At 50.3% G+C, this 27,555-nt stretch overlaps 1 protein-coding gene across 1 annotated transcript; it reads right to left on the bottom strand.

Moving 5' to 3' along the window:
• Nucleotides 1-838: 838 nt before the first annotated feature.
• Nucleotides 839-27,256, bottom strand: ADRB2 (adrenoceptor beta 2). Its single transcript, XM_072348230.1, has 2 exons — nt 25,940-27,256; nt 839-4,965 (listed from the first exon to the last, which is right to left on the bottom strand). The coding sequence occupies exons 1-2, from the start codon at nt 27,111-27,113 to the stop codon at nt 4,931-4,933; spliced, it is 1,209 nt and encodes a 402-aa protein (XP_072204331.1). The 5' UTR covers nt 27,114-27,256; the 3' UTR covers nt 839-4,930.
• Nucleotides 27,257-27,555: the final 299 nt, after the last annotated feature.

A 27,555-nucleotide genomic window follows, 5' to 3' on the forward strand; every position in this document is an offset into this window, starting at 1 on the left:
TTCCTTGTTCTTTTAAAATCTGCCCCAAAGGAAGGAGTGTAGGAAGAAGTGGGATGAAGTGGGGTGGGTTGGGTGCTCTCTGCTTGGGGCTCGTCTGAAATGATCTCTCAAAGCTGGCAAATATTCACCTAAAGAGAAAAAGAAAACCCTCCCCATAATGTCTCCAGCCCTCCCATTGGGTTGTGTGGGCAATGAATGAGGATTTACCCATAAACAAAACCCATCAGCATCCCCGCACAGTCAGGCTTAGCAGCAAAACAGTTAATAGTAAATAATTGCATTAGAGACTTTTCTACTCCCTCAGTTTTGAATCACTGCAGTCTTTAGAGAAGCAGCTTTGATAAACCAGCTCTGGTGGCTGCAATGCCCAGAAACACTGAGCAGTTATTTTTTGTGTTTTAATTACCATCATTTCCATTTCAGTACCACCCCATCTTCCTGCTTTTTGTTTCCTGCTTTCAGATCTCAGCCCAATCTGTGCAGATCCACATTCTCATTACAGATTTCACTGACAGACTCAGACAAAAAGAAAAGCAGACAAATAGCCCAGTCCCAAAGCCAGCCCTGGTGCAGGACCATGCAGCTGAGGGGTGAACCTTCATCAGATCCCATGGAGACCAAAACGGAGCGGTCTGTGAGTTTTAAGTTCTCCCATAACAATCTAAATGAAGGTAAATTGCGCACATGAAGTTATTGAATCCAAAGCTTTTATTCACAGGTTTACATTTACAAGCTTCAAGGCTCTCATCTGCTGCAAGAAGTGATGGTGCCAAAGCCTTGAAGGAGCAAACTGGAAGGGAGCAAGGAGCAGTCCGCAGCCTGGAGTGGGCAGAAAGGGGTCATTTGATTCCTGGAAGGATTAAAACAGCTCGTAAAGCAGCCCCATTCAGGCTGCAGCATCTGCAAGCACTGACATCGCAGCTCAACAGGGCTCTTTACCAGCAGTTTGAGAAAACAATTGTACATGCTGCTCTTGAGAGGCTTAAGCTGCCATAATTCATGTTCATACCTCTAACCATGAAAGGATGAAGAGAAGGTTTATTGCAGCGATGTGCCACAATAATCTCATTGCGGCTCTTTTCTCGGGATTTGCTTTAAAGCTTTAGGAACTTCGGGGTGTTATTTGGACACATCATGAGATGTCTGGAGGCAGTGGAGTTGTGCTCATGGAAAACAAGGCTCACGATTTATTCAGTCCCAACCCTCCCCTAGAGTGACCCCAGAGCTCAGTAAACCAAGACTCAAAGCCTGGCAAATGGTGAGAACGCAACCTGTCTGCTTGCTGGATCCATGTGGACCTGCAGTGCAGATACTGCCTAAAGCCCCACTGCTGCCAGACAGAGCTCAGCCACAGCCTCCAACATCTTTGCTCATTCAGGCCCTCCAATGTTTTAAATTGGGATGATTAATTGTCTCATCATGAATTCTGTTGGAAATGTGTTATTTTGATTCTTTCAGCGCTCGGGGACCAAAAGCCTCTCCTGGCAATTGCTTCCTAAAAGCTGCAGTGTTGTCACTGCCACCCTGCCCTGCATCAGCAGGAGAGAACAGCCGGCAATGGAGAGGTGGAATTAAGGAGCATGCTGCTGTATCACTGATCTGGTGGCTGGGCGCAGCATGAGCCATTGGGATCACACACTGCCAAGTGGATGGGAGTCTCCAGATTCCCTTATTATCATCCTGTGAATCCCCCGGGAATCACAGCATCCCATTTCATCTGCCTTGTTCTCTCCTCCTAGGTTTCCTTGACCTGTTCAGCTCTGTGCTGTAGCAGCTGCAGGACTGGTACCAATGGTTGTTCTGTTCCCCTCTATCCATGTGCCACAGTCCCATCCCCAGGAGATATTGCAACCTGCCTCACATCAGCAAACTCCCCCCATGAGCCCCAGCTTCAGTGCACTCCATGCTGTGATTTTCCTCCCCATGACCTGTCCATTGCATGGCAAATTTCAGCCCCCTCAGCCCAGCGCGGTCCCTTCCTCCAGCACAGCTCAATGAATAGCGCAATAAAGGAGAGTGGGAAGAGGAGAGCTTTTCATTCTTTATTGGTAGGAACAATTTGTTCAGTGAGAACAGAGCTCTCACAATCACAATGGTGCTCCAGCTGAGTTTGGCACACGCACGCCCCCAGCACTGAAGGTTCTGCAGAGATGGAGGGGCTGCTGTGTGCTTTCCCCAGCATTTGCTCGCTGTGGGATGGGAGCTGCTCATTGCTGACACTGGTATGGACACATAGCAGCCTTTGTCCCTCTCCTGCTCCACACGTGCTGCACAAGGAGGTGCAGAACAGCTCCATACTGCTACGGGTCCTGGCTGTTCTGCTTATGGGTGCAGATCTCTGACAACTCCTTCTCTACCAGTTAATGACAAGTGGGCTCATACCATGCTGAGCCACAGGAGGGATAGAGCATCAGCAACATGGGAGTTCCTTGGAGGAGGCAGGAGGAGCATTACTCAGGGGGCAGAGCTTGCCCAGTGAGCAGCAGGTATTTGCATAGCATCACTGGGAATAATGGAATGAAGATTTCAGGAGGAAGTGCAGGTGCAATGCTAATAGCAGCTCTTGACTTGGACAACAGAGCAGTCTCCCAAAGGAAAGCACAATAACCCTGGTGTTAAGGCGTTTAAAAATAGGCTGAGCACACCACCAGTTAATGTAATACATGGAACAAGAGTGAAGGTCCATAGGCAGATGGATTTGTAATTTGTCTCTTCCATCTCCAACAACTCTTCAAGGAAGCACTCAGCAATCAGCAGGTCACTGCTTTGGGCCACGCTGGCGAATTATCAGAGCAAGCATATCCATTTCTCTTATTGCAAACTGCACACGAGAGGCTTTGTGAGAAAAAGACCTACTGAGATCCCACGCTTGTCTCTAACCTGAAAGCTAATCCCAAGGGCAGTGCTTCCAGTACATAATACGTGACTGGAGACATCCAGGAATCTTCGGAGGAAATAGGTTTGGATTAGGAGATGTTTCCATGAAGCAGCCACGCAGGTTGGGACAAAGCCTTGGTGGGGATGGGGCAGGGAAGGGAGGGCATGGAGCAGGGTGCAGGGCCAGGAGCAGTAGGAGCAGCAGGGCAGAACCCCACACTCAGGAACACAGCTGCTCCATCAGCAGGGAGCATATGGAGAAACTACATCATTGCAGCTGGGAGGGAAGAATCTGGGCATGGAGGAAGAGTGAGGAGAGATGTGTGCTGTGCAGCCTTGGCTGCATGCAGGAAATCTGGCTGGAAATGCTCCACAGAGATTCCATACAGCTGTCCTGCTGTCCTTCACAACAGGGTCCATCCTGCCTGTTCTTAATTCTCCAAAGACAAAAAGTTGTGCCCAACCCAGGCGATACATTCCTGTTCTACTGGCAGCTTTTTCCTCCCTCCCCACAGGTATCACATGTGCACGCCTGGGACTGGCCTGACCAAGGCATTTCCCACTGCCACGTTTCACCCACACAAACCCAACTGTCCCTGCATGTGCAAGACCTCCTGTATGGCCTTGGTGAGCTCCACACACCTGGGTAGGTTGCTTTGTGCTGCTCTACAGCCAGCTCCAAGGGGACGGCAGGTGTCCGTCTGTCTGTCTGCTCCCATCTACTTGGGGCACAGCACACACTCTCTGTGTCCTCGCCTGTTAGCAGCACTGCATCGAGCAGCAAGGGCATCAATACATAAATAAATACAACTTTGGAAGGGGAAGAGCTCTGCAGGTGGAAGCCTGGCACAGCAGTTCAGGGATGGGGCTCCTGCCTTGAGTCAGTGCTGGCATGCTGTGCCTGGGCCTGCAAGAGGTGCTCAGTGACCAGAAAGCTGCAGCCTACCAGCTGGTCACACCAGTCTGTGCCTGGGATGCCATCTGCAATGAAGTTGCAAGTTTCCCTATGGTTTTGAATCATTTTTTCCTACCATTTCCTGCCTGAGCCTCTGTTGCTCCCTGTGTCTCTGTTCCTTTCTCTGCTGAGCGAGTTCTTAAAATTCCACAAACAGGAGCTAAATGTGCAGCACACTCATTTCAACAGCTACAGCACAGAGCCAGATGCTTTGCATGATTTTGGCTCTCGGGTGTTAAAACTTGGCTCCCAAAAGTGGCTGGTCATGCTAGCATGTGACTGCTTGCAAGTAGGATTGCCAGGCTCAAGCCTTTCTCCCGTCCGAAGTCCAGGCTTTGCAGTTCCAGATCTGTTGGGATAACGAGTGAATGAAGGCCAGGTTATGTTTGTGCTGCACAGTGTCAGCCCCATCTGATAGCAGCACACTGCACTGAGCAGGGTGTTCCCTGTGCTAACCTCCTGCTTGTTGTGTGGGGCTGTCCCATATCCAGTACGTGTAGGGCTAAAGAGAAAAAGAGGTAGACAGAGCAGATACCAGAAGCAGAAATGAGCACAGTATAAACCAAAGGAACCTCTCGTGCTCCTCTTCCCTGTCTTGGTCAGGTTCCTGTTCCACCTGTAGCCCCAGGCAGCATGAGACAGGACCTTGCTGGGGCTCCTCTGGTCCGGTCACTGTATGCAGCCATGTGGTCCTGCTACCCTGTGCTTCTGGAAGCTCTTGCCAAGGATGCTGTGCCAGGAAAACCCCACAATACTTTTGTGGTCATTTGGCCATTCACCTCTTTCAGCTCACAGGGCTCTTCTAGCATCTCCCCAGTGCTGGTTTCCTTCACAGTTACTCCTGAGTGCCTCTCAATGCCGATCCCCCATCTGTGCTCTCCAGTGCTTGAAGTGCTGGCAGAGCCTTTCCTGGTCCTCTGAATGCTTCACCAGCTTCTCCTTCAGGTGATGCACGATGGGCTATGGGCTGAGATGAAGACATTTGCCAAAGCAATCACTTCCCAAGCAACCCTGGGCTCAGAGAAGCATGGCTGCACTCCCACTCCATCTCTTCAGAGCCCTCATGAGCTCAGGGTGGTGAGGAAGAGACGTCGGCCTTCAGCTCTCCACCATTCCTGGACACCCAGGGATCTCTGTGCAAGAGAGAAAGAAAGAAAGGCATCAGGTTTATGCAGATTTTCCTACTAAAAAGCAGAGGAGTGCTTCTTTGCATGAAATAATTAGAATAAACAGATGCATCTCTGCATGCACAGTTAGGCCTGCTGGCCAGAAGATGAGAATATATTTCCTTCTAGTTTTATATCTGTGAATCTACAAAAAGGAAGGAACAGACCCTTTTCTTGATGGTGGAGATACCAGAATGACTGACGTGTTAGATGGGAAAATGGGAAATTAATCTCGAGATAGAGAAAGGAACAAGAACGAGATATGCCTGTGCTTTTGTTTATTGGAAAGTGATATTTTAATGTGGTATTTTAACAAGTACACATTGAAGATTGTGGTCTGTGAGGGTGTAGGGAGGGGGAAAACAGCAGTGACAAACAGAATGGATCTGGAGGAAGAAAGAGAAAACATTTCTGTTCCTCGGGAACACGACGCCTCTCAGAAGAACTCCGGGTATCCAAACTGAAGCTGTGCTCCTTGTGCAAAAGGGAGCTTGAAGTTTCAATGTGAGAGGGTTGCTTTGCAGTAGTTTCACTTGCCAGCATCTATGAAAATATATTCATGCTCCATCTGCCCTGCAATCTTGTCTGGGGGGTGCACAACCAGAAATGTTAGGGTATAATACTTTAGAAAGCATGGCTACGCCCTGAGCAGAAAATCAAGCTCTGGAGAATTTCTTAATGGCATTTATTTTTGCTTTGCACCAGAGAAGGAACAAAAGTCTTTCACTTTTTATGTTTCCTGCTTCTAAAAAAGCTCTGTGAGCTGCAATGATTTCTGCTGGTGCAGTTAGTGCAGTGAAGTGTGAGCTGGGGCTGGCAATCATTAAACACCCAGGTAAGGAGAAACCGATTTGCTAAATCAGCTGGAATTAGATGATTTGGATAATTGCTACCTTCAAGTTTTGCATACAGGCTGCTGGGCGCTATCAGGAACGAATGGTGCCACTGTTGGGAGCCAGAAATCTTGCAAACAGCAAGAGCTGTGGAGATGTGGTGCTCAGGGATGTGGTCAGTGGGCACGGTAAGATGGGTTGGGGTTGGACCTGACGACCTTAGAGGTCTTAATGATCCTCTGATTTCCACAGACAACAGCTCCACAGTCGCTCAGTGTGGGACCAAGGGCTGACAGGGAAGAGAACTATACCTAAATATGAACTCACAACGGGGAAAGCAGATATGGTGTGAGTTTTTCCAGAACAGACCTAGTAACTCTGAACTAGTAACTGACAGAATCTTCTCTGTCCTTTTCAGCAGCTTGAAGCCGCGGGGCTCTTCTTCGACTATCCTATAGATGGAGCTTGTAAGCTTACCAGGAAACCTGAACCAAGCTGTCAGCTCGGAGGGCAAAGCCGCTGCTACAGAGTTCATCTGGAAAGGGCGTTCTCTGAACGAGTTGAGTATCTACATCCAGGAAAGACACCCGTGGAGCAGAGCGAGGTTTAGGCTTTCTGCATTCCGCAGCCACCGTGATTTAAGTGTCTCCTTTCCTCATGGGCAGGACTCTGTGCCTTGCAGCAGGGATAACTGCCCTCCTCCTTAGCCCAGCCCCAGATGTCCTGACTGGATTCTTGCCCAGAATCCAAAAGAGGTCAATGTTTCTTGATATCTAGATATTTCTAAAATTATTACTGTAATTAGCGACTGTTACTCCAAATCCAAGCCAAGCTGATTAGTTTTGATAGGATGCAGAAGCCTGATGTCCTCTTTCTGCTCCCCCAATTGGGTGAGCTTTGCTTTCAAGCTCAGGTTCCTATGGCAACAACCAGAGTTTTGTGTCAGGACTGGTAAACTCGGCTGCTTGCAGCCAGTGGTCCCCTTGGTTAAGTTATCAAGAACAAGGAGAGGAGGACAACCTGGGCTGTGTGGGTTCCTACCCAAGCTTAACTCAAACTGTGGTGAAGATACAGTTCATCTTCATCAACAAAATGTCAGTGAAATCAGCAGTTTGTCTCTATTGCTTTATACAGAGCAAAACGTGGTTCAATTCCATAGTGCCAGGACATGCTGAGCCCCACTACTATTGCTCTGGTTCTGGTCTGTATCAGCAGCAACATTCTGAAGCCAAGAGGGTCTAGCTTTCCTTTACACTGCAATTACAGTGCTGACGTCAGTGGAGTGACCTCAGATTTATGCCAGTGTTGCTGAGAATGGAATTAAACTCCGCTGATTTACACCACTGTAAAACTGATACATAAGGGGAACTGGGTTTGCACACACGTCCCTGTCCAGGCACTGACAGAAGACAGGGCTAACTACCCAAATAACTGCATACCCTGAAGAATCCTTATTTATGGACTCTAAATGTGTGCGTGCACATAGAAGGGAGGTTTGGAAGATGGCAATTAAAATAAACAGCAGATCACTTCTCCTAAACATCTGCCTCATAAAAGCAGAAAATCAGATGTTGCCCTGGAACGCTTGCTATTTGCTGCTCTGGGTAACGCAGAGGGAGCACAGAGCGCCCGACCTCTTCCAACATTTCCTCTGCCCTGAATTCCTCCAGGTTCACAAGTCAAAACATCACTTTCAAAACAGAAGTCGCCCGAAGAAGCTTTTGTTGACTGTTGGGAAGCTCGGATGTGCTCACAGATCAGACACCAGGAGAGGGTGAACCACCTGCATCCCACAAAGCAATGGCTGCATGGAGGTGGGCTGCAGGCCAAGTGCATGCAACTTGCAAACTAGCAGCCAGCTGGACATTGCTACTTTACATGCTGGAGGTGTTCAAGAAATGATTAGAGACCCGGTTTAGTGGAAGATACTGGTGATGGATGGATGGTTGGATGAGTTGATCTTAGAGGTCTCTGTACTCGACTGCACAAGGCGATGCTCCAGTTGACAAATGGAGATGCTACTTGTCTTTGTTTCATTGCAGGACTCTGATGCAGCATCTTCCCACCACAGAGTTCACCCACAACTCCCAGACACAGGTGGCAGCTTTGGGAACACCTGGCAACTGCTCTGAACATTTCATAGTAAATCTGTCAGCTCAGGATTCATTATTACTCAGATATATTTGGCCAATGCCATTCTCCCCTGCACTGGTCTGCTTTTGTTTTGTACTCATTCCCCATGAGCTCTCCTGGGGCAGCAGGGATTCAGCAGCCAACACAACCAAGCATCAATACAACTTCCTGGTCAGTGTCAGCCTTTAGCACTGATTTAACTTTGCATCTCCACTTTTTGATCGTTGTCAGAGTTCTCTCAGTCCTCTTTGTCCTGTAAACCTGGTTGGAGAACACAGATGTCCCACCACAGAGATGGCACTCAAATCTACCAGGGTCTGGGAAGGTCGCTGGCTCTCTGACTGATGCCAATGACAGTCTGTCCACTGAAACCCAGACCTGGAGCCTCAGTTATTTAGTGAGAAACTTTAGAAAATGCCCACATCAAACTTCACATTTGAAGGACTCCCTTTATTTCCTGACAGTTGGTCAATCATTAAAGTAACTCTGGAAAGCAGCCAGAATGTGGAACAGCTGAAAAGCAGCAGGATTTTTAGAAGCTGTTGTCTTATTTTTCTCTCTTGTTTGCTTGCTTTTGTGAGGAGCCTTGTTTGCCTCCTTTTTGATTTTTGGGGCAGTTGGAAGGAGATTATTTGCTTTGCAGTCGCTGAGCAGATTGAAGGCAGTTCCCAACAGAGCAGCAATTCTCTTTGAAACCACTAAACTGAACTCTAAAACCTTGCTGTAGCCCGGCAGGAACTCCTTCCTGCCTGTTGGAGAGCTGGGAGCTGGAGCAATGTTCTCCTGGGCTTTTCCTCCCTGTATTTTCCTGACTGTAAAGCAATGCGCTACAGCACGTGCATCCAACTCCACGCCACTGACAGCCTTCACTCATGATGTTTGCAACTGTGACACGAACCATCTTTACGGCAAGAAGGAGGATTATACAAAGAGAAGACACTTTCAGAAGCATCAACGTGAGAGGCTGACTCGGAAACACACTACTGCATGCACACATCGTGTAAGGCAAATGATTCTTCACTGCTGGAAGCACTGCTACAAGGCTCAGTGCAACACCACTGTGGACAGGCACTCAGCCCACACTGACCTGGTAATACTCAGCACCCTGCTGCTGTGTAGGGCTGAATGTGTTCCCATTCTGGCCAAGTGTAAATTCCATGCACGTGGGATCTCAGTGTACTCCTGAGGTGCAGAAAGATGGTTTCACAACGGTACAAGAAAAAAAACAACAAAGAAAAAACCACAAAACACATCCTTTTGATATTCTGCAAGCCTGAAGTCATGATAGAGATAAGTGTGCTTTTATAACCAAGGCCCTGCATGCCAGATAATGCAGGGAATGCTTTCGTCTTGGTTTGTGGCACACCATAATTTCCTCTGCTTGGTGCGATGCCAACATATACTTGTCCTTAAGCTGGGCTTACACCCAGTTTCCTCTGAGATTTAAACAAATACGGACTTAAATCAAACAAGTTACAATGAACAGAAAGTCCTTCTCCCCATAGGAACCGAATACTCAAACAGTGTTCTCACTCCATCTGCTCTGCACTCAGTGCCTCATTGAAGGAAGGTGCTGGGATGGGACCTCAGCTCCCCTCCCACCCCAAGCCAAGGGCACAGCTCTGAGCAACCAGCTCTAACTGACCCTGCTTTAGCAGGGGGTTGGACTGCACGAGCTCTCAAGCACATTATGTGCCATGTTGGTGTGAAGGGTCACTCCAGGGGAAGTTTCCTTAAGGATTCTTGAGGTACCCGATGAATTACAACAGCAAGGACCCTTCACTAAAGTGTCACTCTTGCATTTAAGTGACAAGGTGCTTGCAACAGGGCCACTAACAGATGAAACAGAAACTCTGCCACTGACTTTACTACTAAATTGCTTTCCCCACTAACTCAGAAGTTCTCTCCTTTCCTGCTCTGCTGTAAGAAGCAAGCTTTAGTGCAAGTTGCAAAGCTGAGGGCAGAGATGTTCTGCTGAGGGCACAGTGGGGCTGTTTCTCAGGTTTGACAAGGTGAGGTCTCACTAAGGGTGGTCACTGCTCAAGCTTCATCCTTCTGGGCTGGCCCAGGGGTGTTTATGGCTGCCAGCCCCAGGACACAGATGTGGGCCAACATCAAGGCAACCATTGGGACAGAAGTTAGGGCCAATGGCTTGAATACTCCAAGCATCTCTGGCAGATCTTATAAGTGCATTTTGAGTGGTCTGTTCAATTGTTTTGTGCAATATAACCTAAAGTCAGGAGGCAGTGAGAAATAAGTTTGACTTTAGAAATCCCACGGTGTCACGGGGCAGATCTCTGGTAACACACTGAGTGCTGTTCTCTATCACATCAGGAAAGCGAAGGCATCCCCCTGTGCTGCCTTATGGTACAGGTGGACATACATGGGAGGGTCCTTCTCAGCTCTACGGGAGCTCTTTTCTCATTCTAAGAATATTATTCCTGGTAATGAGGGACTGAGCCAGACTCAGAACCCAGTGCACAACCAGCAAGTCGTATGGAGAGAGAAAGGCACGGGGAGGGAGGTTTGGGTCTTTGCTTCTGATACACTGGCAAGCACCCAAACCAGCTGTCCTGAGGTCACTCAGAGCACAGAAATCTCTCCTTTTGGAGGAATTTGGCAGTCTGAGCTACACAGGTTGTTGTGATTGAAGTTCTGCCTCATTGAACTGCACATGTCCAGGGTGGTTTTCAGACTTGAACAAAGGATGAGGACACAGGTGGGATTCAGGACGGTTGAAACTAGGTAATGCCACGACCCCTTTGCAATCACTCCTGTAAGTGCTGTGCTGCAAGCATTTGTGGTTCCCTGGGGGAAGAAGCAGAGAGCCTTCCTCCCACATGCAGCTTCGCAGCTGTCCCACTCTCAGGCATCCCAACGTGAGGCTCCAGCATGGAGAAGCTCTGATCCAGAAGCGGAATGGCCTCAGCTGTGGGAAATGGTTTGTAACCTTAACACCAAGCTCTTCACCCTCAGGCACCCTATGAACCCTGTGCTTGCCCTAGGGGCAGTGGGCAGAGAGATGTCACTTCCACCACCTGCTGCTGAGCCCCACTGAGCTGCAGCACTTGGCTCTGTACAATAGGAACTTGAAGCCATTGGGGTTTCCTCCCACCTGGTCCTGCAGCCAGAAGGGAGGTGGCTGCTGCCTGCATCAGCACTCAGGTATTTCCCTCACTTTCAGACTGCTGTATTTCACCTGCCCTTAGCAGGGAAAGCTGTGTCTCTCCCACCCAAAGGAGGGGCCAGGATCCAATAGAGGTCAGTCTGCAGGCCAGGACCATTTGTGGCTGGTTCCCAAATCTCCAATCTCCAGCTGGCTCTGCACAGCTCTGACATCTCTGGTGATCTCTGAGCAGTTTATGACTAACGTGACTAATGAGGTAACACAAAGACTAGTTTAGGCTCAGAGACACAGCAGATGCCATTTCACCAACACATAAAATTCTTTACCCAAGTTTGTTCCCTCTCTCCCCTTAGAAGGACACATTACCCAAAACTGAGCATCATTCATCACTTTAATAACTTGAGATTGGGATGTAGCAGAGGAAAGGACCCACGAGAGGTGACTGTGGGGGAAAGTTTCTCCCCAGGAGTTCAGATGGGCCCATTGCATTACACAGCTCTGGGTTTGGTATGAGTGCCCAGCGTGGCACAGACACAAAGCAGCAGTTCCTAGATGTGATTTTGGTGATGCACTTTAAAGCACCCCTATTCGGGAAGGAAGGAGGAAGTCACTCTGTTGACATTCTCCTGCCACATGATTGCGCAAACCACAAAGGGATGTGGGCTGCTCGCTGAAACGAGATGGGGGCAGCTCAGGGACTGCCCAGATCAGGTCTGTTCAGCTCCAGCTGTTTTTTGGCCATACCAAAGGTGTGAAAGAGAAGTTTCCCTCATGTACGAGAATCAAAGTAAAAAGAGAGAGGTGAGATGTTAATGCTCCGGTGGGGAAGGAAGTGCCCTCTGTGCCCAGGAGTGACTGCGAGACTCAGAAAGGTCAGGGGTTCTTTTTTAGAGTCTGAAGTTGTGAAGACATTTGGCCGGGCGACATGTGGCTGCTGCCAATGGGACGGAGCTGCAGGGCTCTGCAGGGAGCGGGCAGCAAGGAAAGAGGAAAGCAAAAGAAAGGGGAAGGAAGAAAGAGAAATCACAAGGCTTAGAGGTTTTCTTAAGGTGGGCGTTAGGGGACTCGCACGGCATCCAAGTGCCTGGGGAGAAGGCATTTACGTAACTGTAAGTGATTCAGCACGGAGAGAGGCAGCCAGCCCCTTCCCTCCGTGTCAGCAGCAGCACTAGGAGTGCGTAAATAACACAAAGGGAACACAAACAGCATCTCCGTCAGTCACAGCTGTCCCACGTGGCTCTGCAGCCGCACACATCCCCAACCTGCACAGGTACAGCACAGAGCAGCTCTGCATCGAGCTGCCGTACACAGCACCAGACACCTCTGCTCTCTTTCCCCTCCTCATGATATGCCACGTAGTAAAAAGTAGCACTATTTTTTCACCACACAGACGAGAAACCTTAGAGCAAACAGGTGCGCTGCAGCCTGTGCGTGTTGGGGTCACACAAACACCTCCAAGTGGCAATCAATCACGGTTATCTGTTGGTGTTTGGAGGAAGTCCAGCAGCTCTCTCATCCCATCACATCGGTGAGGAACACGTGAGAGAAGCACATGGGCAGGGAAAGGGACGGAGTGTGAGCTGTCCTTTATTTCTCTCTTGTGCAACAGATCTCCAGTAACTTTCTCAAAAGCATCTCAAAATTGCTTTGGGAAATCGCTCATATCCACTCTTCACGTGAGTAGATGCAGCTCAATGAGAAGTCAGATTCTTTTTCCCTCATCCTGCTCATCCACATCGAAGGGCAGAGCAGAGAGGTTTGTGCCAAGGCTGATAAGCACTCCCAGCCTTTACCAGGCTGAACCCGTGCAGAAAACACTGGGCTCCACCACGGCTGGACTCCCACTATGCGTTGCTTTACTCCAGCTGCAAGATGCCAGATGTGGCCAGAGGCATCACAGCAGGCACAGCACAGTCCTGCAGTGGGCTGGCAAACAGCATGAAGGCCATGGTCAGGAATCCAGGGCTGGAGTGGGCCCTGCACCTGGGTAAATACAAGCCTAGCAAGAAGGGCTATTCTCCCAGAGCCCAGCATTTAGGTGCTGATTGCTCCATAGCAGCCCTCAGGGGTTTTCTGCATTACATGCTGGCAAAAAATGCCTTAAGTGAATGAGCACACGGTTGGCATCTGCCATGGAGATACAAAAAGCCTTCCCTGTGAGGCGGAGCTCAGCTTGTTGGTGATCTGATGGTTCCAATCCTGGTGACCTGCTGCCCTTGATGGATGTGCCCATCCCTCCAGTGCCCACGCTCATCATCCAGTATCAGCAACTGTGTCTGTTTCCATCTGGGTTTCCAGCCATCAAGCCTGAGAGCTCTGAATCTCCTGATTTCCAACACAGTTCTCACTTGCACACAACCCAACAACAAGACCCATCCCTGTCTCCACACAGGGAGATGGAAGTGAGACAACCCCTGAGGAAGTTAATGAAGAGAGAGGAAAAGCCCAGCAAAACCTTGCCAGGAACAGGCAGAAATGGCAAGGGTATGGAATGCTAAAGAGACACCGGGTTCTATTTTCAGTGGTTTGTTTATTGTAATTTCCCTCCTCTTTAGGAAGGGCCAAATCATACCTCACAGCACCATGACCCTGCAGCAACTGCAGGCTGTGCTGTGAAGCCCAGCTGTAACCCGAGAGCCCATTTAAAAATGGCTGGTCCCAAGACTTCTGTAGGAATGACAGCCCTGGCATTTATTTACGAGGGTTCATGCAGCTCAGCTACAGCACTCTGATGGTCTGATATGGAAGGGCTTTCGGGTTTACTGTATTTTAAATAGGTTGCATAGCTATGACAGCACTGAAGTGATGAAATCTGAAGGCCTCCAGCTTCCTATTGGAGACTCACCAGCAGCTGCATGAGGCTGCTGTGTTCCTCTACACTTCTCCCTGAGTTATGAGGGCTCACTGTAAAGGCAAGAGGAAAGAGTGGGGCTCATGAGCACAGGAGTTTCCAGGAGTTTCATTGGCTGAAATGGCAGATGAAGAACCAGTGATGTGCAAAGAAAGGGTGGTTTCTCTGGCATGGAACCAGAGGGAGCCCACATGGAACTGCTGCAGAACTTTTCATACCCTGCTGCAAATCAAATGAGAACAGCATCCGTGTAAGGAAGGCACACAAAGTGAGATGCATGAATATACTCAGCTCTGTTCACCTCACCTCAAACACCAGCCCAGCCTTCTCTCCAGAGAGGTGGGCACCTGCTGTCCTGCACTGGGCAATCAGCATGAAGGTCTCATGGGTGAGCACAATGTACCCATGCATACGTTTACACAGAGGAATCCTCTAGAAATGCACAAGAGAATAGAATCAAAGAATCATAAAATGGTTTGAGTTGGAAGGGACCTTTAAAGGTCATCTAGTCCAACTTGCTGCCCTGCAGTGAACTGGGACAACTACAGCTCAGTGTGTTGTTGCACTGCAGTCCATGAAATAACACTGGTATGATATCAGTGCAAACAGGATTCCCATGAAGTTCATATAAGACTAATCAGTTTAGGACAAGATTCACGGTACCTGTTGCAGACCAAGTGAAAATTAAATGTGTTCTTTAAGATGACCTAATAGATCTAGTTTCTATTAATTGTTTGCTGGTAACAGCCAGTAATTGAAGCTCCTGGCTGAAATCAGCGGGGATTTCCTCCCACCATTACTTGGACCTGGCTTTGCCAGTGCTATAATTAGCATGTGTACAGAAAAGCACCCATTAGCATCTGCATACTCCTCTGTCCCCATCTGAATCAATGTCTGTGATGTAATTGCCTCCTTGGCACTGGCTTCTGTATCACCCACGGAGGAACCAGCATCCCTGGATGAATCACCAAACATGAAAGGGAAGGAGGAAAGTTCTCTGCAAACATCACCATTTTGGTCATCAGCTGAAGGAAGGAAATGGGAGGAAACATTAACAAGTACTCAGGGTTAATGAAAATGGCATGTTTTTGTGGGGGATGCAGTCACTTTTAGGTTAGGCACAATCACACAAAACTCTTTGACGTATATAATAGGTTATGACTTTCTACAGCTCCCCTGGTGATGGCTGCCCTCCTTGTGCACGGGGTTGCATCCTATTCTTCAGGGATCTTGACCTGGCCTCAGCCTGCTTCAGATGTGATAGAACGCAGCGCATCTTCTCTTCAAACACCCTTGCAGAGGAATTGCCCTTCCAGGGCAGGCTCCATTTCAAGGCTTGGCGATGTGCAGTGAATCACTGCGGTTCAGCCTCTAATCTGGTGTCTGACTTGCAGATGTTTGCCATTTCAGAACACAGTGATATTTTCAGCTATTTCTTCCCGCGACTCAACAAGCACCTCACATAAAAGCTTTTGTGCTTCAAAGAGGATTGAGGTCTTGGGGCATTACGCACAAAACCCGAACAAACATCTCAGCACGGCTGCCTTGTCGTGTTTCAGTAACACAGACTGCTTTTCATGGGATGGCAGTGGACGCTGATGGCTGGAGACCTGCAGCAGGTGTGACATCCTTTGGGCAAGGTGCAGCTCCCTGCACACCTACCTGAGCTGCTAAAGGTAAAGCTATCTCAGCAAACTGAGGCTGAAATGATGTGGCTCCAGCAGTGCAAACCCATTTGCCATGATGACAAGTGTGTCCAATGGACACACTAGGAGAGATAAGCTATGGTACCCCGTCCTTCCCTAACCACAGCTGCTGGCTGACACACCGCATCATGGAGATGCTCTAAAATGACAAACAAAAAGCAACATTGAGAAGCAGAACTCAGGGAGTGATGCTGTTGCAGAGCCCAAGTAGCATCCCCAGTGCTATTCTGATGCCTACAGCTCTCCTTCAGGGAAACCCAGCTGTCCCTACCTGCATCTCCCACACAGCACTACAGCCATCATCATGCTGAGCAGCAGGCGGCTGTCCCAGTCTGTTTCTGTACCTGGCAGACATGCTCACTACTCACAGTGATCGTGCCTTGGCAGGCAGCAGAGCAGCTTCTGAGGAGGAAGCGAGCTCACTGCTCACGTTAGAGGAAACCACTGCCCTGCAAACGGCTGCAGCTCGGGAAGGAACATGGGGACCAAGAGGAAGTCGTGAATGGTTTGTTTTATATAAACCTGACTTGAGCCAAGGACTGAGAGGGGACTTTCCAAACACACAGCCTTGACTTTGTGTCTTCTACAAGGAAGAGGAAGATGCTTCAGGAAAGAACCACAAAGCTCAAGGGCCCCTACTGCAGAAGGGGATGGATGGAAAACAAGTGAAATAAAGATATGTGTATTAGAATCACAGAATCACTGAATCACTGAGGTTGGAAAAGACCCCTGATCATCCATCTACCACCAATACTGCCCACTAAACATCATCTCTCAGTGCCACATCTCCACAGTGCTTGAACACCTCCAGGGATGGTGACACTGGCAGCCCATGCCAGTGCTTGATCACTCTTTTGGAGATGTTTTTCCTAATATCCAGCCTGAAAGGTTAAAGTAGACACTGTAGCTCTGGAAATGGATTACAGACTGTCCTCGTCTGTTGCCCAGCACTGGTGTTTTCTGGGCACCTCTATCCCTCTATCTACAGATGAAGGGATCCCAAGAGAAAACATATTTGAACTGCTTTTTTAGTGTCATCTTATCACTCTTTCAGCACTCACGGACATCAGAAGTTCAAAACAAAACAAACAAACAACAACAAAAATCCACAAGACCAACTACTGATGTCATCCAGAGAACAAGCAGGTACTACATAATCACATCTGCCCTGTTTCCAAACCAAGATGCTGCTCTCCCCACTTATTCTATTCTAATCTCTCCGCTGCAAATTGCATTCAAAATGCAATGTATTTGTCAGGGATTTTTCCCTCAGTCCTCTGAGCTCTGCTCCTTTGGAGGATGCCCAGAAGCATTTCAACCTTCCCACAAGATCTCCTACTCAAAAAATGTGAGGTGGGACTGATCCCTTTTGCACTTCACTCCAACAGGAGTCTGCTGGGATTGATAAAAGCTCAGACACTGACAGTTGCTGGGACATCCATAACTATGAATCCCTTCTCCCCTTGGTTACCTGTCCTTTGTCCCTGCAGCCCTGAATTTCAGAGAGAGAAAAGACTGTTCCTGTGTTCAGAGGTTTTATGCTTGGATGCAGCAGACAAAGCTCACTGCTAATTCAGCACAGGGAACGCATTGTGGTCCATCAGCCATGCAGGCTCCAACATGGGCATTTGGGGGTCTGCTGCAGGGCTGCCAGAGGCGCAGCTCCAGCAATAAGAAGCAGATGCAGGCACCAAAGCACAAATTGAAGAAGGTAGCTGGGAGCAGACAGGAGCACAGTGACAGTGCTGGGCACCACCAGCATCACACCTGAGCTCTGGAGCTGGGAAACCCCACTTGCTGCAGGGCAGAGCCTCTGGGTTCACTCATCACCACTGCTCCCAGGAGACACAAGGCAGGGCAGTGCCTACACTGAGTAATTTCACACTAAAGTTGTCTGTATGCATGTTTGTTTGAAACCAAACAGAGGATTTTGTGAGCTGTGATAATATGCCACGGCGGTGACTCACATGAAAGTCACTGCAGTAAAAATGAGAGCGAGGTCCTGAATGCAACTGTGCTATTGGGTTATCTCTCTATCATGCGCACCCACATCCGCACCAACACTTGCACAGCTTGTCCCAGGGCTCTGGTGGGGCCAGATAACCCAGGGTCGGCTTTGGGCCACCTTTTCTCACACTGAAGGTTGCTGTGCTGTCAACAAACAAACCAGCTGCTTATGGAGCATCTCAGGTTTGCAGAAGGACTTTCCTTCCATGACAAAATCCCTGGCTTTTCTTCTCACTCCATCAGTAAAGGAGCCATGTTGTTGCTGCAATGAGCCTGCTGAAGGGTTTGGTTAGCAGGGAGAACACCTGAGCAGCATGGCATGACTGCAATGTGTCGTGGGCCTTCTCCAGTGTCAGCCTGGGCTGGGACGTGGCATGGGGCTGGCTTGATCCTGCTGCCTTGTGACCCTGAGATTGGTGGAGGGTGCTGGATAGACACCCAGAGCCTGGGCTAGCCTGATCCACTTATGAGTAAAATACCATTTATGGGCAAAACCACAATGTATGAGTTTGGATGTTTTTTTTTTTCCCCTCTTCTTCCTGGAACTAGAACCCCACTGCAGGAGGTGGCATGGCACAAGGTGGAGGAAAAGGGCTTTAAAAATAAAACAGCACTCACCTTCCCTGCTCCATGGGCATAAATTAGGCTTTGGCCACTTGCCTTGGACAACTCCACCAGTGCTGGAGACAATCCGTTCATGCATCGCCCCTCTAATGGCCATCCTCATTCCTACATGGTTCCTAGCACTGCTGTACCACTGTGGCTACACTTCTCCCTGCTTGCCACCTCCTTCCTGCCAGAGGACAAGGAGAAAATACTGGCACAGGAGCAGGTCCTGCTCTCACGGCAGTTCCCAACACTGCCTCTACTTCTGCACTCACTTTCCAGCTTCTCCCTCCTTTACCACACAGGATTCAGCCTCATGTTTTCCACCCAAGTCTGGTGTTTGAGCCCTTTTCCCTCCCAGGGACTATTTCTCATCTCCATTTGTTTCTTCATCACTATTTTACACTCTCTTTGACCTACCTTTCATTTTGCCTCTGTTCTTTGGCTGCCTCCATCCACCTGGAAGTCCTCTTTCTCTCGAGTTTTTCTTCACTAACTTCTATGTATTTATGAATCTGTTGGCAGGGAGATGGAAGCCTCTTTGCAGACACAGGCCTTTGGTAAGCTGCAGTTATTCAAATCCATGCTTAGGTTAGGCTTTCCCAAATAATTTTATCACTATGTTTCATCTCCCAAGATGAAAAATTGATCCCCCCAAATCACTCTCATTGTACATCCTTCCCACCCAGCAGCACTGTACTAAACTCATGAGTCCAGCTTGTCTCTGCAAAGAGCCCAGACTCACATGGAGGTTCAGTATCACTGCAGTATCTTGGTCACAACGTGATGTAACCATGACCTACAGTCAACCCTGCTATGGATTTATCTCAGCATCATTCTCACACACAACCAACCACTAAGCAGACAGCTTCCTGCTGGAGCACCAGAAGCAGCCGAGCTCTGCAGCCTTAGTGGGACACCAACCTCGCCCATGGTGCCAGTGGAGTCCTATGGGCAGGGCTGGGACCTCCATCTAACACATCCATCATGGTGGGCACCTTCTGCTCCGATGCAACCTGGCTGAGGCAGGTAGAGCAGCATGGATTTGTCCCAAATACAGTAAGATAAGAAATGCTCTCAGCAGCGTTGTTTCTGCTTGAGCTGATGGTTGCAAAATGTCAGAATCTCAAGCAGAGGGCCATCCCCACCCAAGGATGAACAAACATTTCTTTCAGCCAGAAAGAGCAAAGATTAAGGAGGGATTTTTCACACTCACATACACTTAAGAGGAAAAAAATATTTACATGAAAGAGAAAGGACTTGGCAGGGGTTTTGCAGAGGCCCTGTTGCTGTTTATGTGTTTCTCAGGACAGGGTTGATGCTGTGGAGCTCAGTGGTGGAACCTGAGCCCACCCAGCTGCCCAGCAGGGCATGAGTGTGGCTGTGGGCAGTGCAGGCTGCAAGAAAGCCATGTGGCAAGGACTCAGGTTGCTCTGATAGCCACTGCTGTGGTTTCCTAATGCCATTCCTTTGGCACTGCAATGGACCAGAACCAGGCAGGGTTGAAGGAGCCTCACTGCAAGCCCTGAAATACATACTGGGCTTTGGGCACCTCTAGGGACTAAGGTCAAGGAGGGACATAGGGAGAGCTGCTCTCCGGTCTGAAGGCCCTGCTGGAAAGGAATGGTGGATGGCAGATGGGGTTCCCACCTCTCCAGGATCCCTGCAGCCAGCAATGGCATCTGTTCCCAGCTGGGACCCTCCAGCCCTTGGAAGCACAAAGTTACAAAACCATAAACTACTGTAATTTGTGCATTCACTGTGTTTTGTAAGTGCTCAGCACGGTCCTTTCCCATCCAAGCTGCACAGTGAGTCCTGCTGCTGTTTTGGAAAGGAGAAGCCTTGAAACACTCAGGATACACATCAGCCTTTGCTGCCAATGCTTTCATTGTGGTTTGAGTGGCATAAGGAATGCAAATTGCATGTCGCTGCCACATGCTGGGCTGGGATCTTGTTTAACACAAGCCATGATCTTCCATTACCCCTCCTGAAGCAGTAAGAGCAGCAGCACAACAGGGCTTCACATCTGGTAACAGAAGGGGCTGGGATATCTGTCCGAAGACCCTCCAGAAGACTTTCCAGCCCTGAAAGGAGATAAAGCAACTTGGGACAGACAGAAAAGATCCATCACACTGTGCTGCTGTCCTCAGCTCCAGCCAGGTGTTTCAAACCCTCACAGCTGCTTCAAGCCCAGCCCAGCCAGGTTAGGAGAGAGTCAAGGCAAGACCCCACTCAGCACACAGCAGGACAGCACTGGGCTCTGCAGACCCCTGCATGACATTCCTGGGTTACACTTTCCCATCCCTACAGATATTTGTTTCCTCCCACTCCCAAGGAATGCAGCCACAAAGGATTAAAGCTCAGCTGTCCCCAGCCCTTCTCCATCCCCACCATGCAGGAGGCACACATGACTGCCGCTGTTTGGTGTCCAAACAGGCAGAGCAGCAGGTGAGTTCCCAAAAACCCTCATTCCTATAAGAGATGGAAAGCAGAGAAGGCCTTTTACAGGGGGTGCTGAGCACCTGCAGCATCCTCAGTGCTTCCAGGGAAAGCGAGCTCAATGTGCAACATAAACAAATAGAGCTCAGCCACTCTGTATGCTCCAGGCTCCTCAGAGGCTGGGTTAGTTTCCAATGAGCCCTGAAGATTTACTCATTTGGAGAATAAGTGGGAGACACAGCCAGCAGGACAGCTTGAAGCAAGGACACTTGACTACAGGCATACCATAAATACTCTTTATTTAAACACAATGTCAACCATTAGGACCTGCAATAAATACTTTTAACTTTTGAACATACATGTCTTCATCTAGCTAGCACAACAAAACACCTTTACATTTCCTTGTTTATGTACAGATCTATATATCACTGTATATAGATAATCAAGGTATATACGCACATATACATACCTATATCTAAATACATATGCACTTGTGCAAAAATGGCCTTACCAAGGACAGTAAACAAGAAAGTATTTCCCAACCCACTCTTGCTGGCACTGGTAATATTGCACTGAAAAATTCCTGCCATTGATAGGGTGAGAAAACCGGAGAAAAACTTAAACTGTATGCAGGGAGAAGCAGCAAATCCACTTTTTATTCATGATAAAGAACATATTTAGGGGTCAGGGTTAGGTCCAGCTCCTACAGACAGATCTCGCCACACATAGCAGGAGAGACAACCTTCTTCCAAGCTGTGTGTAAACTCAGTTCCAGCATGCACATGGGATGCACTACCACAACCACAGGAGCTGTGCTCCCAGTTGAGCTGCCGCACTTTGTTCTGTGGCTATGCCCCAGCTCCAGCATAGGCACAAGGAACATCTTTCAGCGGGCACAGTGCTGCTGCCCTGCTCCATAATATCATGAGCAGTACCTACAGGTTCCCTTGAGTGTCCCTGCAGCTGTCACTGGAGGAATGTCTGTGTAAGGGTGTAGCTACCCCAGCTGCCAAATGACTGTGTGCTCACAGCCTGGGCTGTGTGTCAATTGCAAGATGTTCTCTTTGAACCCAAGAAGAAAGGTTAGGGCTAATGCTTTCAAAACGTGGCATACGGCTCTTGAAAGTCAGCAAACACGGTGGCTCAGCTGAGGAACAGGGTGCTCCTGGAGCTGGATGTTCCTCATTTCTACCCTCTCTGCCCAGGGACACAGCCATGGCTAGTCAGAGAACCTCTGTTCCCCTGCTGCTGTGATGGGATGGCACTTAGCGTTTGCTGATGGAGAGCAGAGAAGGGAATGTGCAAGGCAGGACGTCCTCCCTCCTGCCAGAGGAATGAACATGCTCATAAAGTCATCTTCTTGGGAAATGGGCTCATCATACCAGTGAATACAAACACTTGGATGCAGGGGGCTGGCAAAGAGAGGGGAAGAAGCATTTCCTTCAGGCAGAGTGGTGTTTGGGGCTGCTGGCAGCAGGGCTGTAATATCAGAAGGGCATGAGATGCTGGGAGAGCTTGCAGCCTGCAGTGTGCTCTCAGCTAGCCCCGTCAATGCTTTCCCTCTGCTTCAGAAGCACGTCCCTTATAGTAAATAAATACAAAAACAAACCCTTAGAAAAGCACAGCAGCTGTGACGTGGCAGAGCTGAAAAGCACGCTGTGTGCTGCTTGGAGACACGAGGCTCTCCTCTCTGTGCTGAGCCCTGGCCTGCTGTCAGGTATTCAGGAGGGTTTGGTAACTTCAGTTTCTGCCCTCCTCCCTGCTGTACCCACTGCTCAGCGTCGTTCTTAATCAGGACTTCAAAGGAGAGACCGTGGGGTCTGGATCAGCCCCCAGCACCCACACAACAAAGATACACAGTGGGGAACACTGTGTACTGGTAACACCCAGACAAACACATGGGCACTGGTGGAGATCTGCTGCCCCACAGCTCCCCAGAGCCGCAGTGATTGAGGTTGGGTTTCAAGGGGCTTCCCAGAAAGCAGAAGGTCTCCAGAAATGATCCCAAGAGGCAAAGGACTGACATAAGGCAGCAGCTTGTGACACTCTGCCTGTTTTAGGGGATGGAGCTACAGCCACCGCAATAACGAAGGGACCTGAACTGAGAACAGTATTTCCTGACAGCACAAAAGCTGCAATTGTGCCCTTCATCTCAACAAAGGCATTAAAAACAGTAACAACCTCCCTGGCTAAAGTGACTGAAAGCATGAAGGTAGAGGCGCACCAAGCTCCAGCTCACACCCACCTTTCAGGCACCATCCCACCCTTGCTCTATGCACATCGTGGCCGCTGTGCAAAGCACAAACCCACAGCACAGCAAGCAGCCTGTCAGCCTGCAATAAGAACCTGGCATTTCATCACAGTGCTTGTCCTCTAATGAAGTTACTGCTGTGTTTTATCAGATGTACTTAACCTGAGTCAGCCCTCTGCTAGTGTTAAACCTGAAATGTGCGTTCTGGGTTCCTCCTGACCCTAATATCACTACTGCAGCTATAGCGTCCTGACTTAATGCTCCATTTCTGAATCCCTAGCATACATCTATAAATTCTTTTCATTACAATGTATTTCAATAGGCAAAGGGGTTCCTTTATTCAGCTTTTTCTTTTCCAGTCGTGAAACCAGAAGGGTTATTCAAGTTTGACTTCGCTGGTGCCACACATTTATTACTCTGGTATTTATCTCTTTTAGTTCCAGCTCCTTCCAGAACTGAGCAGTATCTCACCAGTTTTACCAGTGGTGCCTTAGAGGAAAGAAATCAGCTCTTCAACACTCAGACATGGGTGAGCTTGAGGTTTCCTAACACAGCACCCGAGCATTGAGCTGCAGAGGTCATCAGACAGACAGACAGACATCCCCTGTCCCTTCCACATCTCTGTGCTCTGCACACTGCAGCAGTCCTGCAGTCACCCATTGCTCATCTCTTAGCTCTGGCTGCATACGGCACCAACATCTGAAGTAAGAGTGCAGCCAGCCAAGCAAGAAGAGCAATTATTTGGACAATAAAATCCTCATCCACAACACGTGCTATTAAAATGCAAATAACAGTAATAACAAAAATGTATACAGCAACTGAGATGTGGATGCTGGATTTCTCCACCAGGAGCTATCACCATGGGATACCCCCTCACCTTGCACCCCTGCTAACACCAGCCCAGGCAGGATTAATGGCACAGAAGAAATCAATTCGCTTCAACCAAGAGGCTAATTTTCACTTCTTGCTTTGTAATAATCATGACCCATACTGAGCTGAAATACATCTCCAATGTGGTGCATTTCTAACCCACATAGGGGAAACGACACCAGCCCTGCAGCATAGGCCCCCCCTGCCTTTCAGCCCTTTACAGTAGGAAGCTGAGAGCACCTGACCCCACACCAGGTCTCTCCTGCCAGGACAGCTTGTTAATGTTTATCTGAGGAGCAAATGTTTTTCCAACCTGGCCTCCTGCTCCCCACAGCCACACACCAGCCTGTGCCATCACACCCCTCTCATTTGTTCACACTGTAATGTAAAAGCTGTACCCAATGACTTGGGGAGTGCTTGGACACTGCTGACAGCTCCAAAGAAGGTGGGCACGGGCAGCAAAGCTGGCAGTGACACAGAGCTCTGCTGCACACATTCCCTGCCACTCTGTAGCATGCACCAAGCTGGAGAAGCTGCAGAGCAGAGCCAGCACCCAGCACAGGGTTAGGAAAGGTCTAAGGGTTGCCTGACCTCCCAAACCAGACTGGGATACCTGGGGGAAGGCAGAAGGGAGCACAAGGATTTCTAAACCCTTCCCCACAAAACCGGGTGGGGCTTTATCGTGAAGAACACCGCAGGCTCAAGAATGAGTTTGCAGCCACTCTGCACCTTGCAGCACCAGCGCAGTCCTTAACGAGCCGATCCCATCCAGCGTTCCCTGGGCGCACCCGCGGGGGTAGCAAAGGGAGCTGCGGTGGAAGGGCTGCAGGAGCTGTGGGCAGGCAGAACCTCTTCCCCACGGAACAGCCCAGGTCGGTGCGAGCCGCCTCCTAGCAGAGGTGCCAAGCCTGGGGAGAAGAGCTCCCACGGGGCGCGGGGCCGGCCCTCCCCCATCTTTCCCACGTGCTTCTGAAGACACCGCACTTTCACATCCTCCTCTGCTCCCCTCTTTCAAACTGCAGCTGCGGAAGAAAGCAAGGGGGGAGCTCCATTTCCGCCCCGCTATCGCTGCTTTCTTCCAGCGGGGTCTCCGAGCAGCGCCGAGCAGCGCAGCCACCCTGTCCGTCCGTCCGTCCCCACCTGCCCGCTCGCGTCTGCCACCGTGACAGCCCATGCGCCCGCCGCCAAGTGCTGCGGGAACGCAATGCAAAGCCTGCTGCAAGGGAAAAAAACCCTTCACAAACAAACCGACCGACCAGCCCAGAGCCGTCCCGCGGCCAGGGCTGCGCTGCCGGATTGTCAGCCCTCAGAGATAGAAAATAAAACCCTCCCTGCCCACCTCCACGGGCTGCCAACTGAGAGTCGAATTTAAACCGGGCGGCTACAGAGCTTTGGCTGCGGTCTCGATAAAAGGACGGGCTGCGACTGCAGCAGCGTATCGCCCAGCTTCCCATTACCACACTCCTGAGTCCCACAGTCACTGTATCACATTCTGGGCAAAGACTCCGTTTATTTCTATCCTTATTTCAGCGGACAGTCCTTTAGCACTTGGCAAAAGACGCATTCGTAGTTGTTGTGGGGTTTTTTTTGTTTTGTTTTGTTTTTCCGGGCGTTGTTTAAACTTTCCCACTGACAGCAACAGGATCAGACGCAGCCGACAGAGCTCTAAGCATCCCTAAGGGGGGGATTTGGGGGCAGGTGCTGCATAGCTCGGGGAGCACAGCGCTCCCGCAGCAGCCGCCAGCACCGAGCTCATGAGGTAGTTCAACATCGGCCACAGCCAGGAAGTTCTTCCTGGGACGAGCTTTCTGCACAGCCTTAAAATACCATCCCCCAGCACTCCCCCCTGCACAAGGGACCTAAGGTCGTGCACTTAAATTCATAACCCCTTCAAGCAGCCAGCCCACCCAAGCCACCCGGGGCAGCCTTCCACCTGTTTGCAAGAGGTTTGCTGAGTTTTAGGTTTCTTGCAGCCATTGAGGTTTAGGTGTGCTTTAGGAGAGGATCGTTATTATTATTATTGGGCTTTTGTTTTTCCTTAGAGGAAGGCTCATCGTTAGGAGCAGTGTGCCACACTAGAGCCCATCACATCTCAGAGCTACCCACTAGGCACAGTACCTTTGCAGTGCAAAAAGTCCTCAGGGTGAGGGAAGGAGCCCTCTTCGCAGAGCAGCTCGCAGGCTTTCTCTGGTGCCAGGGGGTAGCCGTTGTCCTCCTCGTTGTAGTCACTCCTGCCGTTGCTGTTTGAGTAGCCGTTAGCATACATCTTCAGAGCAGACCTGCGGAGGCACAGGAGCTCCTGGAAGGCGTACCTAAAGTCTGGGCTCCGGCAGTAGATCAGGGGGTTGAAGGCAGAGTTGACATAGCCCAGCCAGTTCAAGAGAATGTACACGTACTTGGGGATGATGTCGTCCTGGATGACATGCACGATGTTGACGATGAAGAAAGGCAGCCAGCACAGCGTGAAGGTGCCCATGATGATGCCCAAGGTCTTCAGGGCCTTGTGCTCCTTCAGGAAGAACTTGGAGGAACGGCGGTGCCCGCTTTTCCCATTCTGGTCCTGCTCCTTGTTCTGGATGTGAAACCTGCCCTCACTCCGGTCTATCTTCTGCAGTTGCTTCTTGGCCACTTGGAAGACCCTGGCGTACACAAATACCATGACCACAAGCGGTAGGTAGAAAGAGATGATGGAGGAGGCAATGGCATAGGCTTGGTTGGTGAAGAAGTCACAGCACGTGTCCTTCTCATAGCAGAGGATGGCCTCATCACGGTCTGCCCGGTACCAGTGCATCTGGATGGGCAGGAAGGAGGTGAGGGCCGAGATCGCCCACACCACCAGGATGACCACACGTGCCTTGCTCTTGGTCAGCAGGCTCTGGTACTTGAATGGGGAGGTGATGGCAAAGTATCGATCCACAGCGATGACACAGAGGGTCTCGATGCTGGCCGTGACGCAAAGCACGTCCAGAGAGGTCCAGAACTCGCACCAGAAGTTCCCAAACTTCCACATCTCCATGATGATGTGGCAGGCACCGAAGGGCACCACGCCCAGACCCATCACCAGGTCGGCACATGCCAGTGAGGTGATGAAGTAGTTGGTGACCGTCTGCAGGCGCTGGAAGCGGGCGATGGCGGTGATCACCAACACGTTGCCGAAGACGATGACCAGCACAATCAGCGACATGAGGATCCCCATGCCCACCACCCACACGTCCCGTGACACCGTGGGGTCTGTGGCGCTCTGGTTGGCGCTGACGTTGCCGCCGGGCAGCTCGGTGCCCTCCACCCCCATGGCCCCCCAGCCAGATCCCTGGGCAGGCGGCGGGGGCTGCGCTCAGCGTTCCGGTGTCGTGGCGCTGCGCCGGGCTCCGGGCATAGGGGACAGCAGGTGCAGGCGGGCTGTGCGCGGGGGCTCCCGCCGTGCGGGGCTGTGCGCGCTGCGCTCCGCTCCAGATCGCCCCGCTCCTCACCCGCCCCAACTCGTCCCACGGCGGCTCACCCGCCCGACTGTCCCCAGCCCGTTCGGCGCCGCCGAGCTTATAGCAACACCCGCCGTGACATCAGCCCGGCACGGCCAATGGCAGCCTGCGCCGCGCCTCGCGCGCACCTCGCACCCCCCCCGCGTGCCCCCCGGTCCGGCAGCCGCCCCACGCGTGCTCCAGCTCCGCGCTACAGGCTGCGGGCGTCCGTTTCCCTCCCCGCACTTCGATCCCGCTGCGTCCCCCCGCACCGCG

Source organism: Excalfactoria chinensis, chromosome 13 (genome assembly GCF_039878825.1).
Source record: "Excalfactoria chinensis isolate bCotChi1 chromosome 13, bCotChi1.hap2, whole genome shotgun sequence".
Classification (NCBI taxonomy): Eukaryota; Metazoa; Chordata; class Aves; order Galliformes; family Phasianidae; genus Excalfactoria; species Excalfactoria chinensis.

Coding starts and splice junctions, on each gene's coding strand:
- ADRB2 (XM_072348230.1), bottom strand. CDS start 27,113: ATGGGGGTGGAGGGCACCGAGCTGCCCGGCGGCAACGTCAGCGCCAAC. Junction 4,966..25,939: donor GGACTTTTTGCACTGCAAAG/GTACTGTGCCTA, acceptor TCTCTTGCACAG/AGATCCCTGGGTGTCCAGGA.